General features: G+C 44.3%; 1 protein-coding gene across 1 annotated transcript in view; it reads left to right on the top strand.

Moving 5' to 3' along the window:
• Positions 1-5,383: 5,383 nt before the first annotated feature.
• The window catches only part of LOC147732932 (von Willebrand factor D and EGF domain-containing protein-like), a 1,979,930-nt gene continuing 1,966,924 nt past the window's right edge, over positions 5,384-18,389 (top strand). Inside the window, exons 1-2 of the mRNA XM_086955141.1 lie at positions 5,384-5,390; positions 6,166-6,353. Of these exons, the coding sequence (XP_086811267.1) occupies positions 5,384-5,390; positions 6,166-6,353 (195 nt within the window). The remainder of the gene's footprint in view (positions 5,391-6,165; positions 6,354-18,389) is intronic.

Raw genomic sequence — 18,389 nt, 5'->3', positions numbered from 1 at the left:
CCACGTGCAGAGCCAAAACGGGTGATAACGGGGGGAGAGGAGGCGCCAAACAGGTCTAACGTAGTCCGAGGGGCGCCTTTACCTACCCCGATTGATACCTTGGCGATGATTCCCTGGCTCAGTGAATACCCGGATCGTACTTCTGCTGGGGTGCTGCGGAACGGATTTTCGAATGGTTTCCGCATCCCGGTAGGGGACTTTCAGGGCGTGGAGAAGTGTAAAAATCAACTTTCCGTCCTGCAACATACGACCGTGGTTCAGGAAAAGATCCGGAAAGAGGTTACTCGAGGTCGGGTCGCCGGCCCATTTAGTGTACCCCCGGTACAGAATTTTGTTTGTTCTCCTTTAGGGGTGGTCCCCAAGAAGGACCCGGGTGAGTTTCGACTGATTCATAATTTGTCAGCTCCACGTGGTCTTTCTGTAAACGATGCAATAGACCCAGAAGTGTGTTCGGTGCGGTACGCATCCTTCGATGAGGCCGTAGCCATTTTGAATCGCCTGGGGCCCGGGGCGCTGATGGCGAAGTCAGATATCGAGTCAGCGTTCCGGTTGCTCCCGGTACACCCGGACGATCAGCGTCTCCTAGGTTTTATGTTTCAGGGGTATTATTACATGGATAAGTGTATGCCGATGGGGTGCTCTATATCTTGTGCTTATTTCGAGAAATTCAGTAGTTTTCTACAATGGGTCTTCACAAAGAAGACGGGTTTCCAACATGTAATGCATTACCTTGATGATTTTCTGTTCCTTGGGGCAGCCGGGGATCTCGAATGTGGCCGGGCCTTGGCCGAATTTTGTGTATTAATGAAGCAGTTTGGTGTGCCATTGGCACCAGGTAAGACGGTGGGTCCTGCGACTTGCCTCGAGTTTCTGGGGATCGAGTTAGACTCCAGAGAAGGTTGTTTTCGTTTGCCACCTGACAAAGTGTGGAAGTTCAGGGCAGCCCTGCAAGTGTGTCTAAATGGATCTAAAGTTACGCTGCATCAGTTACAGCAGTTGGTGGGACAGTTGAATTTTGCCCTGAGAGTTATACCGATGGCCCGCCCCTTTTCTCGTTCAATTGCCCAAGCTATGGTCGGCCTAAAGGAGGGCCATCATCGCACGAGACTATCGGCTGAGGTCCGCCAGGACGTGCGTATTTGGTTAGCATTTCTGGCGGACTTTAATGGTCGAGTCATCTGGAACAAACCAGCCGTATCCTCTGATGAGCTGGGGCTATGGACAGATTCTGCAGGTAGCATAGGTTTTGGTGCCATCTTCGGCACAAAATGGTCGGCACAAAGGTGGCCGACATGGTGGCATGACAATGGTCTGACAAGTAATATTGCTTTCCTGGAACTTTTTCCCATTTTGGTGGCCCTGAGAACCTGGCCAGAAGGGTTCAAAGATCACTCTGTGATATTTTGGTATGACAATATGACCGTGGTCGAGTGCATCAATAGTCAGGCAGCACGATGTAAACTGATTTTAAGACTGCTCAAAGAAATTGTTTTACTGTGTATGCAACTGAATGTGCTGTTCAGAGCAAAACATGTCCCAGGGGTACTGAATCAGGCGGCTGATGCACTGTCTCGTTTTCATATGCAGGCTTTCTCGGGTTTCCTTCCCTCAGCGGACCCAGAGCCGGCACCCTTCCCCGGAGCTCTCTGGTCTCTCGGTGCCCCGAACTTCGTCACCTCGTGGGAGAGAGTCTAGCACCACGGACGAGGAAAGCATATGAAGGGGCGTTTAGGTCCTATTTAGCCTTTTTGGGGACTGATAGAGAGAGGCTTTGGGGCCACGAGGAATGGGTAGTGAATTTTCTGATGTCCTTACGTAGGGCTGGGAAATCTGTGGCTACGGCCCAGAGGCATCGTGCTGCTATTTCCTTTGTTGCCAGGGCTCATAGTATCCAGGACCCGACAGCGTCTTTCGTTGTACAGAAAGTGCTGCGTGGGTGGCAACGCCTTGAGGGTCGAAGAGTAGATGACAGGCGCCCGATAGGTTTGGATAGGTTGGCCCAGTTGTTGGCTACACTCCCTGCCACATGTTCATCTCAGTTTGAGGCGGTGTTGTTCCGAGCCGCTTTTACGCTAGGATTTCACGGGGCGATGCGAGTAAGCAAACTGGTGGCAAGGAACAAACAGGATGTGGCAGGGGGTTTGTGCCAAGAACACGTTCGGATCAGAGGAGAGGCAATGACGGTCTCCTTTGTCAGGTCCAAGACCGATCAAGACGGGATGGGTGACTGCATAATCATACGCAGGATTCCCGGGTCCTCCATGTGCCCGGTAAAGTGTTTAGAAGATTACCTAGCACGAAGGGTGGCATTATGGGGGGGGACCTTGTTGAGACACGCGGACGCCACCCCACTGACGAAGTTTCAGTTTCAGCGGGTGCTTGCGATGTCAATTGCCGCTGCGGGCTTGAACCCGGGCGAGTTTGGGACCCATTCCTTTCGGATAGGGGCTGCTACGGAAGCTACAGCCAGGGGTCTTAATGTTGAACAAGTGAAACGAGTGGGGCGTTGGTCCTCCAATTGTTATAAGAGGTATGTGCGGTTGCACATGTTGTAAAGCTGTAATGACGTACTCACGCCTCTTGTTTTTGTTTGGTTTTCAGTTGCGCAAGCCTACGAGGCGGGGCGGACTATGCAGTCGACCCAACACCGGGTCAACGGTCAGACATCACCGGCTGTGAAAAAGGAGGTGTGGGTCGTGGGCCACTCATACGTGAGGCGTGCCGTGGACGTATTCAAAGCAGGTGACATGATTCACGTAGCTGGGGAATACGGGTACAGGGTGTCCTTCTACGGAAGAGGCGGTCTCTGTATTGACCAATTTCAAGCATATTTTGAGGATTTGTTAGGGCGGACGAGGTCACCGCCGTCTATAGTCATAGTGCATTTAGGGGGCAATGATTTGGTCACCACCGGTAGACGACTTCTCCTGGAGGCAATGCTTTCCACTGTAAGTTGGTTGGCGAGGAGAGTTCCGGGGTGCACAATTGCGTGGTCCCATATGATCCCACGAAAGGTGTGGCGGGGGGCTATTTCTATTCCTGCTTTGAATCAGTCTGTTAGAAAGCTTAATAACAAAGTGAGTAGGTTGTTCCGTTCCGGGACATTGCATTCTATTTCGCATGGCTGTATTAATGATGACAGTATGTATTCGGGGGATGGTGTGCATTTGTCTCGGGTGGGGAATGAGTTACTCATAGGAGACTTCTTAGCATGGTTAAAAAACGTTAAAGCATGACCTTTAGGTAGGAGCTTTGTGGGGGGTCCGGATAGCCGGTCAACTATCCGGACCTGTGGCGGTAAGGTCATGATCGGTGAGCAGTAATTGGAAGATCCCTATGAGTGGGCGTCACCCAACACGGATGGGAGCGCTCGGGAGAGGTGGCCTTTGGCCCCTCAACGGGGAGGCGGTCCTGTCTAAGGAGAGGCCGCCGGAAGGAAAGGAAAGGCGGTCAAGGCCCCTTCCTGTGTAGGAGGGGTTACAGCCCCCTCCTGGGGAATTTCCCGGGGCCAGTGACGTCTGCGACGGCAGATGTGGTAAGTTGTGTGGGGTTTGGGGGGAGGTCTACGCTACATTCTAGATACTCACACGAGTCCTCGAACGACCTTTAAGTGGCGTCGAGTTTATTGGGGCCCCCGTCAAGTCAAGGGAAATTGGTAGTTGCACTTGGGGTACGCCTCAGTGCTGTCGCCCCTCCCAAGTGGGGGGGGTATTTCTGGTTAGGGATCTTGACACCGGTTACGACCTTGCCGTTGGCCCTTAAACGTTAGGATGTACAATTTCATTATTTCAAGAAAATGTTTTGTAGGTTGTTAGTTCGGCTAGGAGAACCTCTGTATTAGAGAATCTGTTAAGGTTAGCCAAACATCGCAATGTGGTTATGAAATTGTACATTAATATGAAACTGTTTAACGTTTAATTTTTTGTTTTAATAAATACGGCCGGGGAGGGTCACTCCCTCCCTCTTCCAAAAACTTCAAGAACTGTTTCCGGTTTCCCTCCTTTGGAGATTGTGTTGAGAGGGGGTGGCGGGTATCTCAGCCATATGGAAAGGGGCGACCACTCGGTCCCCCCGAACGTATGGCAGAGTACCTCGATCCCCCCGGGAAGCCATTTTTGGGCGGGAGGCGCGTCTCGGCTGGTATGCCCGAAGCGGCGTAGCCGGGGCGCGCTCGTTCCTGCCCTAGAGTGGGCTGGCCTAGACACTGACGCGGCTGGCCACGCCCTCGGGGCAGGCAGGGGCGGGTTTACGCCCGCCCTGAAGACGGATAAAAAGGGACGCAAGACCGGAAGACATCCTCTTGTTCCTGTGCTCTGAAGCTGCACCTCCTCGCTGCACGTGAGCTCGAGACGGAACGAAGAGCCAATTTTGACCCACCCACCAGCCCCTGAGGACAGCCAGTTGTTTTAAAATCGATCGATAATTCTATTTTCGTTTACAGGTTGTGGTATTATCATGTTGATATTGAGTGTGTAATAAAGTTGGTCGATTTTATGTATGTTTTGTGATTAAAGATATTCGGTTTTTAGTGTCCGTTTATAAGCATGCTTATTCTGGTCATAGTGGCCAATGTATTGTTGGTTTAGTTAGCATTGTCGTATTTATTTTGGTCGGGCGGTAAGGTCATGATCGGTGAGCAGTAATTGGAAGATCCCTATGAGTGGGCGTCACCCAACACGGATGGGAGCGCTCGGGAGAGGTGGCCTTTGGCCCCTCAACGGGGAGGCGGTCCTGTCTAAGGAGAGGCCGCCGGAAGGAAAGGAAAGGCGGTCAAGGCCCCTTCCTGTGTAGGAGGGGTTACAGCCCCCTCCTGGGGAATTTCCCGGGGCCAGTGACGTCTGCGACGGCAGATGTGGTAAGTTGTGTGGGGTTTGGGGGGAGGTCTACGCTACCTTCTAGATACTCACACGAGTCCTCGAACGACCTTTAAGTGGCGTCGAGTTTATTGGGGCCCCCGTCAAGTCAAGGGAAATTGGTAGTTGCACTTGGGGTACGCCTCAGTGCTGTCGCCCCTCCCAAGTGGGGGGGGTATTTCTGGTTAGGGATCTTGACACCGGTTACGACCTTGCCGTTGGCCCTTAAACGTTAGGATGTACAATTTCATTATTTCAAGAAAATGTTTTGTAGGTTGTTAGTTCGGCTAGGAGAACCTCTGTATTAGAGAATCTGTTAAGGTTAGCCAAACATCGCAATGTGGTTATGAAATTGTACATTAATATGAAACTGTTTAACGTTTAATTTTTTGTTTTAATAAATACGGCCGGGGAGGGTCACTCCCTCCCTCTTCCAAAAACTTCAAGAACTGTTTCCGGTTTCCCTCCTTTGGAGATTGTGTTGAGAGGGGGTGGCGGGTATCTCAGCCATATGAACTGGGATTGGAATTATGACTTGTGAGATAACCATTTTTCATCCACAGCTTACCACTGGCGGATTTCAGCAGATCAACCCTGCTGAAATTTATCCAAGGCAAGGTCTTTGATAAAATGCAAAACATGGAATTTGGGCATTAAAAATTGATTGCTGTGCACAGCAAGCAAAAACCGTCCAACCAACCAAGAGAAAATGCCTCTTCTTCAATTAAACCATCACCCCATATTAAAATTGTCAGAGTTATCATTATTTAAGAACTCCCTCTAAGGAATATTCTACACAGATATTTGTTGATAATTATACTTGATCAGATTAAGTAGCTGTTTGAACACCCAGTCGATATCCCTTAACCACCTACTGATTGGTTGTCTATGAACTGTCTAAAGATATTTCCCCATATTGCTGAAAAAAGGCTAAACTATCAAATGAAGGAAGGCCACCCTTTATCTTTAACACATGGTAGTCTACAGTTCCTGGGTCCAAACTGAGCATATTGACAGTGTTTGTAGAATGTATTTCATAAGTGAATAGGTGTGTTTGGATGAGCTCTGTCTCTCTATTTATATGTGTTGCGCCGTAAAATGCACAAAAATGCTATAATTCACTAAAACATCCTGAACAAGAAACGTGTAATTTTTCAGCTATTAAAAATCTAGAAGTGACCTGTTATAAATACCTTTGATATGTTGTGGACCAACGTTTTGTTTTAATCAAAATAAAATATTATATTGAGACAAATAAGTTCTTCGGATGTCCACCTTAAAAAAATGTTTATTCTTTATTTCTTTGTTTTAGCTCATCGTGAGTGCCACCCAGAAGGTCATACGATTTTGAATAATCCTTACCGCAGCGTTGAATTTGATTCACTGGAACTTCAGCACACAGCACGTCAGGATCTTATCTGTGATAATTCTTTGACACAAGGATGGTACCGTTTCATCATCAATAACCAATCTGCAGAAATGCCCACACGTTGTATCGAAGTGAGTACCTCAATCCTACAAGCTGTAGAACACAAGAAAGTAAACTCTTACCTGCAATGTTATGTTTTGCGAAATATGCATTTACGCAGACCTTTGTCAACTTTTGGTTCTGAAATTTTAATGAAAACCCAAACAAATATCGCAAGCCTAGTTTAATGACAGATCTAGAATATAATATGTCTGAAAACTGCGTAGGCCCCAATTACAGGTTGCACTACACTAGTGGGGTGCAAACTCTTCATATATGATTACGATTATTGTACGGTAATACCTCACCAGTACAGAGCAATTATGAGTTTACCTAATTGAAATGGGGAATACCTGTGTGGCCACGGAAATACTGTGTTATATTCCCTTTTCGAATGAGCTTAACATACACATTTACCACCTGCCATGAGCACTTGGTTGTGTGCGGGGGTGGGGGGTGATGCATGAAGGGAAGGAGGTGTTAAAAAGAGGGGGGTTTGTAAGAGCAGTGGAGGGGAGTCTGGGTTAAATGGGAAAAGAGGGGAGGGCGCATGGCATGATCCCTTTTGCCAAAGGAAAACGTTTAGTTGGGGTTGGTGGATTTTATCAGCCAGACTTCCTGGTCAGTAAAACAGGGTCAGATGTTTCCTGGCTCCTTTCCTAGGTTCAGGATCACAGGGCCAGTTGTAATAAAAAGCAGCAGGATTCCTCATGAAAATGGTCCTTTGCCCATTTCATAATCAGGGCCTTAGAAAGTCAATTACATGTGATGTCTCCTAGAAAGATGCACACTGCAACTGTCATCCCATTAAAATTTTGCTTTGTAATATAACCAGACAGTGGCGGCCAGCATGGCTCGTGGGTGTTAGGGCGGGCGGGCTTTGGGGGCAGAAGGCATGCAGGGGGATAGAAGGGTGCGGGGGTCCCAGCAATTAAAACAAAAACCCACATACCTTCCCACCGGGTCACGCGTATCTTTGCTCCTGCTCTGGGCAGCCAGGAACAGGAAGCAGGCAGCCAAGCTCTCTCCCCATACCTATTACAACACTCTAATGCAGCGTTGTGATTGGTCTGAGCGCCTCAACACGAACAGGGAAAGTGGGCATGACTGTTTTGGGCTGCCCGAGAGGGCCAACCAAGCTGTCATTGCGCATTTAGGAGGGTTGTATCTTACTCCCCTGCTCTTCAGCACCACCCTCCTTCTCAAGCAATATGCTGCAGCAGGAAGAAAAAATAAAATGATGATAACATTACGTTATCATTTTATTTTTTTCCTTTTTTTTCTTGCTTGAAGGCAGTGGGGCGATGCTCATCGCCTTAGCCGAGAAACAGCCACTGTAACCAGATACATTTGTGTGCACATTTTAGCAAGGAAAAAATAAAATGTGAACTTTCTTCCTTCATTACCAGATGGATGCTCATAGACACAAAAATATATATGTAAGGCAATCATCATTACTGTTGCACATTTAATCCTTCAGATGTACTGATCATTGTTTATTCAAGAGAACTAATTGTTTGAAATTAGGCTGTGCCACATTATTTTATTCCGGAGTAACTTTGGTAATCACACGTTAATCTTGAAATGTAAAATTCTCAAAGTTACGCCAGTATCCCTGTAACATTATTATGTACTATTCACAGTAAAAATGTAGTGTAAGTAGTGCAAATGCATGGGAACAAAATGACCAAAAGAGGGAGAAGAACTTTTTGTTTTTAGCATGAATTGCATAAGTGGAAAGAATAGCTTGTAATACTCATCCAATGAATTGCAGCAATCTACGTACCTTATGACTGACGTCATGAATAGTCATTCACTTCAGGACCTACACAACAGTGAATTACACCTTTCATCCCTCTTCATCGTTCTTCAGATTATTTTACCTGGTTTATAGTTGTGTTGAGCTTTCCACAGAAACATCTTCATTTTAACTACAGATTCTTTGCATTTCCCCAAAGCTGCATCTACTGCATGCAAAACCTTCTGCAGACCCCAGCCAGAAAAGGAAAATTATATAGGGGCAAGGAGGAGGCACATGTGGCCTCTGACGTAACTTGGGTGATATTGCTGGGAAACACTCTTGAACATGCCGCCCTAAAAGAACATCAGTTGGAGGTGGCAGGATTCTTCAATGTTGCGGCTTATATGATAGAGCCGGGCGGCCTAGTCCTGTAGGAGTTGTGGTTAGGCCAGCTGCCGGGGTAGCCTGAGTTGGATCACATACCCTGGGTGGTTCCAGTAACAGCGAAGACACCAAGAGATATTTTAATGGGATATAAGCAGGTGAGTGGGGCAGCCCAGGGTGCAGGATAGTGTAGGCATGCCTAGATGATCTTTTGATCGGAGTCAGAGCCTGCTAGACTCAGGCTAACATGACGATCTCCTGTTAAATTCCACACAGCGGGGTCTTTCTGATTGGCTGCTATTCTGAGGTATCTCCGAGTGGCAGTGCTCTAGGTCCAGCCTGTTCCATATTGCCCAAGATAGTTTTGGTTTCATAGGCTTGACAAACAGGAGCCTGGAACCTACCATCTCTTTACCGGAGGAAGAACGGCAGTCATGATTGACCGGGCCAACTGAGCAGGTGGGTGTAAATCCCCACCCAGAAAATGCTTGACTATGCTGAAGATAGGACAGTGGGTCTGCTGTGGGAAGAAGAGGGAGCCCTAATCTCACCAGACACCTCAGGCAAACATATAACCCTGCAGTGGGTAGACATTTGCTCCCAGGGGACACCACAGGAGCTCTGGGTTAGTGAGAAACCAAAGCGACTCACCTCACAGAAAAGAACAACACTGATTAACTTTTCACCCTCCCCCAGGGGATGCCCAGATAGACACCCAACACTCAAGGTTACTGGCCTTTCCTCTTTTGATTTGAAGGTTGTTGCTCAACCCAGGAAGAGATCACCTGATGGCAACAACTGGCTGGACAGTGAGGGGGGAGGCAGGCATGTGGCAGCCTTCTGAACTTCAAAGAAATATTAATTCTTAAAGGACAATATACCACCTCACAGTCAACAACATATATTATTAGTGGCCTGACTCCAGTTCCCCTTGATAAATGGACTGCTCTTGCTGCCCTGCTGATTTGTCTGCAACTCCAGGCAGGTTCCAAAAACCAGGCTTGGATACAAGGTGAAGAGTGGCTGATGAGGAACCACTCGACCCCTTAAACCATAGAGCTGACACTCCTGAAAGTAACTTATGCTAAGCTGTAGCCAGTTTACATCCCTACAACAGTCATGCTCATAGTGAGTTTCTTGACACAGTGCTCTGCAATAAACTGCTCATCCTAGATTCTACTGGAAACTGCCTATCTGGATAATTCAAAGTGGACACCTAATGGATATCATCACCATGAGGCAAACAAGACAAATAAAAATGGATACCCCACATTGCTGGGAAGGAAGGAAATGAAGACAGCAACTACCATGGCACCAGAGCCTGAAATTTGGGGAGATATTGGTAGCTATCTCAATATCTAGGGCTACACTGTAAAATGAAAGTGGATGCCATCACAACAGATGTTAATCTACTGAGTGATAATCACCGTAATTTGGCAGAAAGGGAATCTATCCCTGATAGGGAAAACAATTCTTGAACTTCTACCCCATACTTCTATCCTTCGCCAAGAAATACAAGATTTAACAGAAATATTTTCTTGGACGGCTTGGCAGAGGACACAGAGGGGAGTTCTAGGTCTAAAAACATATGTGTGGTAATGATTCCCGTAGGAGCAGAGGGATCTAACATAGACACACTACTTGTCTTCCTTTTTTTTAGGAGAAATGGCTCACTGCATTCCTGCCTGCCATCCTCGCCCTGGACCTCCCCTTTCGCCAATAGACCCATGAATTCTTCACTTTAGGGATCAAGATTCCATTGTAAGTGTTTCTATGCAAGCAGGAAACCTTATTAAGGATAGCCATAAACTTATCAGATTTTCCTTTTTTTTAAATCATATATATATTGAGTTCTAACAAAATGCAACACGTAGCCAAATTCAGCAAAGTCACAGATTAGTTCAATGATTGCACAATACACCTCAAATGTCAAAATGCAGCTAAAGGACTTTGGGTAAACCTTAAAATTACAACACAGTTTCTCTCATCCATTTTAGGTGACATTGCGATACCCACCCAACCGAGGCTCCCCAGGTACACGGACGTACAACATAAGGAGAAAAACTAAAAGACACGCTTAGTATTCATTGGAATAGTACAGTATCATGACCGTTAGTGTCCAAAAGTGGTGGGCAATCAAGCCGGTGTACTTGAAGCAAGTGAGCATACAGTCAATCTGGCATTTAGTAAGTTCTCATGCAATTAGCCTCGTATATCTTTATGTCTGGAGGTAAATGGCTGTAGATCGTCATATGATTCCATTTGCTCACTGCAATACACCAAGACAAATAGCCATATTCTTTTTTCAATGCTGTGCTTCTGCCCAAGTGTTTAGACACCAACCGTCTAAAGTGTTTTATTGGCCTCCTGCATCCATCCCAAAAACACAATCTTATGGTCTACTTGCAAAGACTCACCCACCATTTCTGAGAGAGTATCAGTGATGCTGCTCTAATAGTTATTTTGTGAGTACAGTTCAAAACTAATTGCAGGAAATCTACTTTCACCAACACACAACTCAGGCAATGTGATTGTGAGCTCTATCCCATCTTGTGAAGGGCTATGAGTGTGTGATATAGTGCATTCAGGTATAGAAAATGTTTCATTCAAAGCCTGCCACTCATAGTTTGCAAAGCTGTCTGAGCACAGCAATAGTGCCAGTCTATGTCCGATAGTGTGACTTTTAACATAGTCCCATCTACCTTTGGAGTTAAATAGGGGCTTCCTGTTGCATTGCTGCATTTACGATTGCTACCGTCCTTCGTAGTACTCTTGCAATTATCTCTAATAACCTAAATGTAGGTGGTTCCTGCGGGAAACAGGTTTTGACAGCTCTAGATGTGTCTCTCAAGTGATGGAATAGAAAGATATTCAACAATGAGCTAGTTGGGAGAGCAGTGACTTTATCACTTTAGCCTTCAGTTTGCTTTTTAAGGGCATTCTATGATGATCTGCAAGGGGAATGAATGGTGAGTATATAGATTCCGGTCGTCTTCTAAGACATCATTTATGCCTCGCTTGCACTGTGCAATCAATAATGTTAATGTTAATGTTATGGGTGTCTTATATAGCGCTCGGCTACTCCGAGGAGTGTCCCGGCGCTTTCAAACCCACAGCAGACTAACAGAAGGCAGAGGGAAGAACGCAAAAGAAACAGCAGATCACTGTCCATAGAGCCACGTCTTCAGGCATTTTCTAAAGGCCAGCAGGTTCAAGGTACCGTGAAGCGACAAAGGGAGGACATTCCAGAGTTTGGGAGCCAGGTGTTTAAAAGAACGCCCCCCCCACCCTTGCTTTCCTAACAGAAGGAACCGTGGCCAGACCAAGAGATTCCGATCTTAGGGATCTAGCTGGCTTGTAAAAAGCAAGGCGTTTCTGAATATATTCAGCTCCCACAGCATGGAGAGCCTTGTGCGCCAGCGTGAGTGTTTTAAAAACAATCCGCTTACGAATAGGGAGCCAGTGTAGGGAATGTAAAAGGTCCCAGGCTCTCGCGCGACGAGGCAGACCGAAGACTGCCCGAGCCGCCGAATTCTGGACCACCTGAAGTTTCTGTAATAGATAGTCGGGAAGACCCAAATACAAAACATTTGAGTAGCCCAGGTCAGACCAAGGATCTGGGACTTAAGTGACAGGCAGTTATCAATTTTGACCCCCAGATTTTTCGCAACCTGAGAGGAGGACGTGGGCGGGGACATGTTCACAGGCCACCAATCCTGCCACTTTGGGTCAGCCCGACACCCGAAGAAAAGCACCACAGATTTTCCAGGGTTACATTTGAGGCTGTTTCGCTGAAACCATTCGAACATAGCCTCAAGACACCCACGGATGCTCTTTTCGTTGAACTCAGCCCCCTTCCCGCAAGTGAAAAGGAGCTGAGTATCATCGGCGTATGATACGATCTGAGCCCCAAATGACTCAGCCAGCACCGCCAAAGGGGTAATAAAGATGTAAAAAAGAGTTGGGCTAAGCCCAGACCCCTGAGGAACTCCGACCTCCAAAGACTGCACTTCGGCTGAGTATGGGGGAACCCTACCACCTGTCGGCGACCAGCTAAATAAGATCTAAACCAGTTCAACACCGTCCCTCTCAGACCGATCTCATGGAGTCTGTTGAGGAGACCCTCATGAGGGACGGTGTCGAAAGCCGCCGACAGGTCTAACATTACCAACATAGCTCTTCCTCCCTCATCCAGCACTTCCTTGATGGCCTCATTAACCTCCAAAAGTGCTGTCTCGTGCTTAGATTGGAGCGAAAGCCTGACTGGGTGGAATGCAGCAGGCTATGGGTCTCAAGATAAGTGGAAAGCACAGTATGAACATGCTTTTCCACTGTCTTAGCGAGAGAAGGCAAAAGGGGAAATTGGCCTATAGTTGGCAAGGATCTCGGGGTCAAGACCCGACTTTTTAAGTAGTGGAACCACCATCGCCTGTTTCCAAACCAAAGGAACTACACCACTTGACAAAGACAGGTTAAGAATGGGGTAATTAATGGGTTCAAAGCCTCACCAGCCCTAGCTAGAAAACTAGCAGGGCAGGGGTCAGATGGTGAGCCTGATTTAAGTTTGGAAAGGAGGTCCCAGGAGACTGACATAGGGATAGATGGAAACTCAATAGTATGTATTTCTGCCACATTTGTTGGTTGGCACTGAATAGCTTGCAGGGGAGTTGGTGCACCACTGTCCAGCTCTACTGCTAAATGTGCCATATAAGATTGTGCATGATACAAATAATAATCACAAAGAGCATGTGCACAGGAGTAGAATAGCTCCATGTCATGGCCTGTAAAAACCACCCTGGACATTTGGCAGAGTCGATATGTCCCACTTTAGATGTCACTGTTTGTATACCCAAAACCATCGTATCAGCAGAGAGCCTAATGAGGTAAAGAAGGTCCTTGAGAGAGGAATAGGAAATTGACAAAATAATTGAGCATGTGTGGTAGGATTATCATTTTACAGAGTGCAATGCAACCTGCCATGGACAACTGGAGTTTCATCCAGTGATCTATTGTTTCTTTCAATTTTTATCATTGCTCTACCATAGTTTTCTTTACTTGTGGTTTCTTTGTCCTTATTAATCCATATGCCTAAACACTTAATTTAATCCGCACACCACTCCAGGGGGTACTCTAATAGGAATTTTGGTATGTTACTCATCAAAGGAAAAATAATGACTTAGACCAATTTATAGTGATACCACATAGTCTATCGAATTTGATCATTCCCTAAAATAAGATCAAGATATAACTCAGGGTCACGAATATATCAATTCATACAATGGCATAAAGGAATAACAGCATCAACACTGAGTGTCTTACATTGAGAATATTTTATAGCGCATTGCTCATAATGCTCTTGTAATTTGGAAGCCAATGGCTCCAACATAAGTACAAATAAGAGTGGAGATAGTATGCAGAAGTTTTCTATGCCCTATTTTAATACGGCCTGACACTGCTCCACTTCTTGTAATGCATGATGTGGTGTTAGTTTAATGGATATGGACCCAGTGGGTAAAGATTGGAGGATCCCCACATGTCGCAAGATAATAAAAAGTTGAGGCCATTTCACTAAGTCAAACGCCCCTGTGGCATGCGAAAACACTGCTAATTTGGTGTAGAAATGAATACGTGCATGTAAATTATGCTTTGTGGATCAACCAGGCACAAAGCATGCTTGGTCTGGTAGCGCTCACTTGGGAAGAAGTTTAAGAAGGATTCTGTTCTCTAGTACCTTGGCCAGAATCTTGGCATCACAGTTAATGAGAGATAGAAAGATAGAGTTAGATATGTCTCATATTTTTTACTACAGGATTTACCTGGTTTGAGTAGCATAACCAATAAGGTGTTGTGCATGGTGTGAGGGAGATAGCACTTTATATATGATTCATGAAGCAGCTGTTATATTTGAGGGGCCAGGAAATGAACATATTCCTTATTGCAGACAATCAGGGCCAGTTGCTTTACCCGATGAATGGCTTTTGATCATTAAAGTTTTGTCTTCCACTGCAATGGGCCAACAGAGGTTCTCGCACCTTGAGTCACCCATCCAGGCTACGACAATACCCTTTAGAAAATCTTCTAATATCTCTGTGATTAGATATAAAAGATTAGATTCATATAGGTTTGAGAATTAGGAGTGAAAGCTCCTCATGACCTCATCAGTTTCTATGTTAATGCTATCTCTCCTGTCCTGTACATTTCTAACTTCATTGGTGGGCCAGGGCTCCTTAAACAATTGCACTAAAAGACTTACTCGTACTCACACCCTCACCATATCAACATGCGTCAGCATATTATTTACCCACGGATTGAACCTCCCACAGCACATCCTCATTATGTTCAGATATATCCGCCTCTTATCTGCTCGAGTAGGGACGATTCTGAGGTAGGATACCAGAGTCACTAAAACACTTTAATATCTTGTTCAATTGTAATCATGCGGGTTCTTAGTGAGTGCAGCAGACTACAATTTTTTTTGCAGTTTTATATAGAGCAAGCTCAACCTGATGCAATACCTTTGTTTTAAATGCCTTCCGTAGAGTACCCAACCTGTGTTTTTGCTTGAAATAATTCTGAAATTCTTGAGTAATCTCATCATGAAACACACTATATTTTTAATCATCTAGCATGAGCCTCCATAACATGGATAACAAAGATGATTTCATTGGTGCATGGTTTGAGAAAGTTCTGAAAAAGAGGAGAGCGATTCCACTAATCTAAGCAACAGGGTACCTTATTCAGTTAATGTATCGTAAAACAAATTATCTTTGATAAATCTCAAAACATCTAACACTGTGCTATTTACACATTTACACACTTTAAGATGGGACCCAACAGTAAATTATAAAAATCTGTTTAATAATACAATCAATGAAAAAATAGTGCTACAATTATATAAAGTAGAAATCATTTAAAAATATTCTAAAAACAATCTCAATTTCTACTGGAATTTATCACAAAGGCGTTAAAAGGAGAGACAATAATCATGACAAACATTTTCATTACAGTTGTTATTTTTTTGTTTTTTATTTTTATTGAGGTACTTTGGAGTCAAAATAGACAATAGCATGCATAAGGTCAGTCAGCATGAAAGAAACAAAATGATCTCAAGAATACTATTAAGAATACTAAATACCAAATAAAGGGAGAAAATCATAATATGCTTTTTAGACACCAGACATACAGATACCCTTTAGTTAAAAACTGAATTCCGGATTTTGTTGAACTTTCTAATCCCTCCGATTCGTTGTGCATATAACAGTTCAGTCTTTCTTACTCTTTTTATTTTATCTAGCCAACGAGGGAACCTGTATTGACTGCCAGTTCTGAAGTATCAAGGATCTTACTACAGCTGAGACCATATATAACAGTTTAACCAAATGATCTGCCAGACCAAGGACCGAGTCGTAGCCATCAAGTGTTAATTGAAGGGTGTGAGTGATCCTGATATTGTAATTAGAGCCAAGGAAATCAAAAATGTTGTTCCAAAATGTCGGGATTTTCGGGCACAGTGCAATAATATGGGACCAATTGGCAGGAGCAAAATGCTTACATCTGAAGCAAGTAGCGGATGTATTGGCATACATTTTAGCAATTAAAGTAGGAGTACGATATAGTAACCATTTATTAAAAAAGAGCATTCTGCGCCAGTTGGACCCTCTCAATACACTAAAGTTTAATTTATTTAAAGTTTTCCAAGTATTAAAGGATATATTATGGTTCTCATGTTCCTGCCATTTTTTGATTGCTTTTATACTAAGGTCTTTCTCAATACTTTGTGCGGGACGGCGTTTCCATTCCCCCGGCTTTCTAGCCAGTGAGGTTACAAAGAGGTCAATCCATGGCTGATTTGGGGTACTAATATGTTCAAAATCTAGTAGATTCAGCGTTTTGTAAAACCTAATATAGAAGCCACTTAGCAGGAAATTCCCTTGAATAGTTGTGACATCTGTGCCGGAGTTAACCACCTGCCATCTCGACTGAAGTCTGCTAATTTATGAAACCCAGCACGGTGCCAGTTACCTACAATTTCGGAAATAATTTGTATCTCGGTATGTGCAAAAACGTGTCTTAAAGGCGTCATAAGGTTAAATTGTGGAAGGGAGTATCTTTTAAACATACCATCTCTTCTTTTGAGGAACCAGTTCATTGTCTAATATCTGACGAGTTTCGGTGATCTAGGCACTAATAATGGAGAGGGTATTTGAGCTTCAAAAAAAAAAATCCACAAAGAAATTAATAAATAACTCTGGACCTTGTATTTCGGACTTAAATCTATGTAGGTATTGGGCCAAATAGTGGTTATAATAATCTTTAACGTTTGGTAACGCAAGACCTCCTTGCTCCGTATCTGCATATAGTGTCCTTATTGCTATACGAGGAGTTTTCTTACCCCATATAAACTCAGAAAACAAAGACTCTATCTTTAAGAAAAAAGAGCCTGGAAAAAAACATGGGATTGTTGAAAATAAAAAATTAAAAAGTGGGAGGATAGACATTTTAATCAGGGCGACTCGGCCCAAAATAGACAATGGAAGCGGGTTCCATCTAATAAACACGGATCGAACTCTCTGAAGAAGCGGGTCAAAGTTGAGCGCGTACAGATCCGATACAGATATGGAAAACAGAACTCCTAAATACCTTTTTGGCCTCGGATTGATACAGTTAACTAGATCTGGGTGTAATTCTGGATCTGCATCCCCGCAGACCAGAATCTCTGTCTTTTTTTATTAATCCGGTAGCCTCCCTGGGCTTCAAATTCTTCGAAAATCTGTAAGAACTGGGTCTGGGATTGCAAGTCAGGTTAGATTAATAACATGATGTCATCCGCATAAAATTTAATTATGGACATGGAAGTAATCGGAGACGTAATAGTCAAGGAATTCCTATTTGCAGTGGCCAATGGTTCAATAAAAAATGCAAAAAGAATAGGTGAAAGGGACACCCTTGTCGAGTCCCATGTTGCACCACGACTGATCCCACAATAACAGAATTGATAATAACGTTGGCTTAGGCACCAGTGTATACATTTTTAATTAAAGTAATAATCTGTAATGGAATTCTAAAGTGTATTAAAATAGAAAAAAGAGTGTCCCAAACTACCGAATACAAAACCTTTTCAGCATCTAAAAACAAAATCAGGAATACTCCTTACCTGAAAAAAATCTAATGCTTCAATTAAAAAGAGCGTGTTAGTGATTAATTGACGACCTGCTGTGAAACTGTTTTGATCAGAGTGAATTAAATCAGCAGCGATAGTATTAAAACGGATAGATATTAGTTTGGTGGTAATTTTGTAATCGGAGTTTAATAAAGTGATCAGTCTATATGAGCTGGGATCTTTAGAATCTTTCCCCTTCTTCAAGAAGCTCACTACCATACCTTCATGAGAAGAATCTGGGACTTGACCTCCATTTAGCATGGAATTTAACAAATCGGAGAGAGAATTGAAGAAAACTTTAAAGAATTCTGAAGTCAGCCCATCCGGGCCGCAAGCCTTACAGAGCGGTAAGTCCTTAATTAGCGATTCTAGTTCAATTTTAGTAAATGGACTAAACATTTCCTCCTTCTCAATATTCGAAAGGAAGGGAATTGGATATCTACCAAGAAAGTTCAAGAGCTTTTGGGAGTCAATGGTTTGATGTTTGCTGTAGATCTGTTGGTAGTGCGAAAGCATTATGGAACCGATTGCCACAGGATCTGATATCTCCATATTTTGAGCGGGACATTTTAAACAACGAATCTGGTTTGTGGCAGCTTGTTCTTTCGCTTGCTAGGCTTAAAGCTTGCCTGTGAAATTGCTTTCCTCATAAATTTTTTGATTCTGTCTAAGAAAAATTGCTTCACTCTGCGAGAATAGATTAGAGCAAAGTTCACGCTTGGCTTCATTCAGTTGGTTTTGAACCTGACTAGAAAAATAAGCTTGTCGTTTTAGGGTTAAAAT

Source organism: Lissotriton vulgaris, chromosome 2_1 (assembly GCF_964263255.1).
Source record: "Lissotriton vulgaris chromosome 2_1, aLisVul1.2, whole genome shotgun sequence".
NCBI lineage: Eukaryota > Metazoa > Chordata > Amphibia > Caudata > Salamandridae > Lissotriton > Lissotriton vulgaris.
The sequence above is the reverse complement of the archived record's forward strand: the minus strand, read 5'-3'. Positions and strand labels throughout refer to the sequence as shown.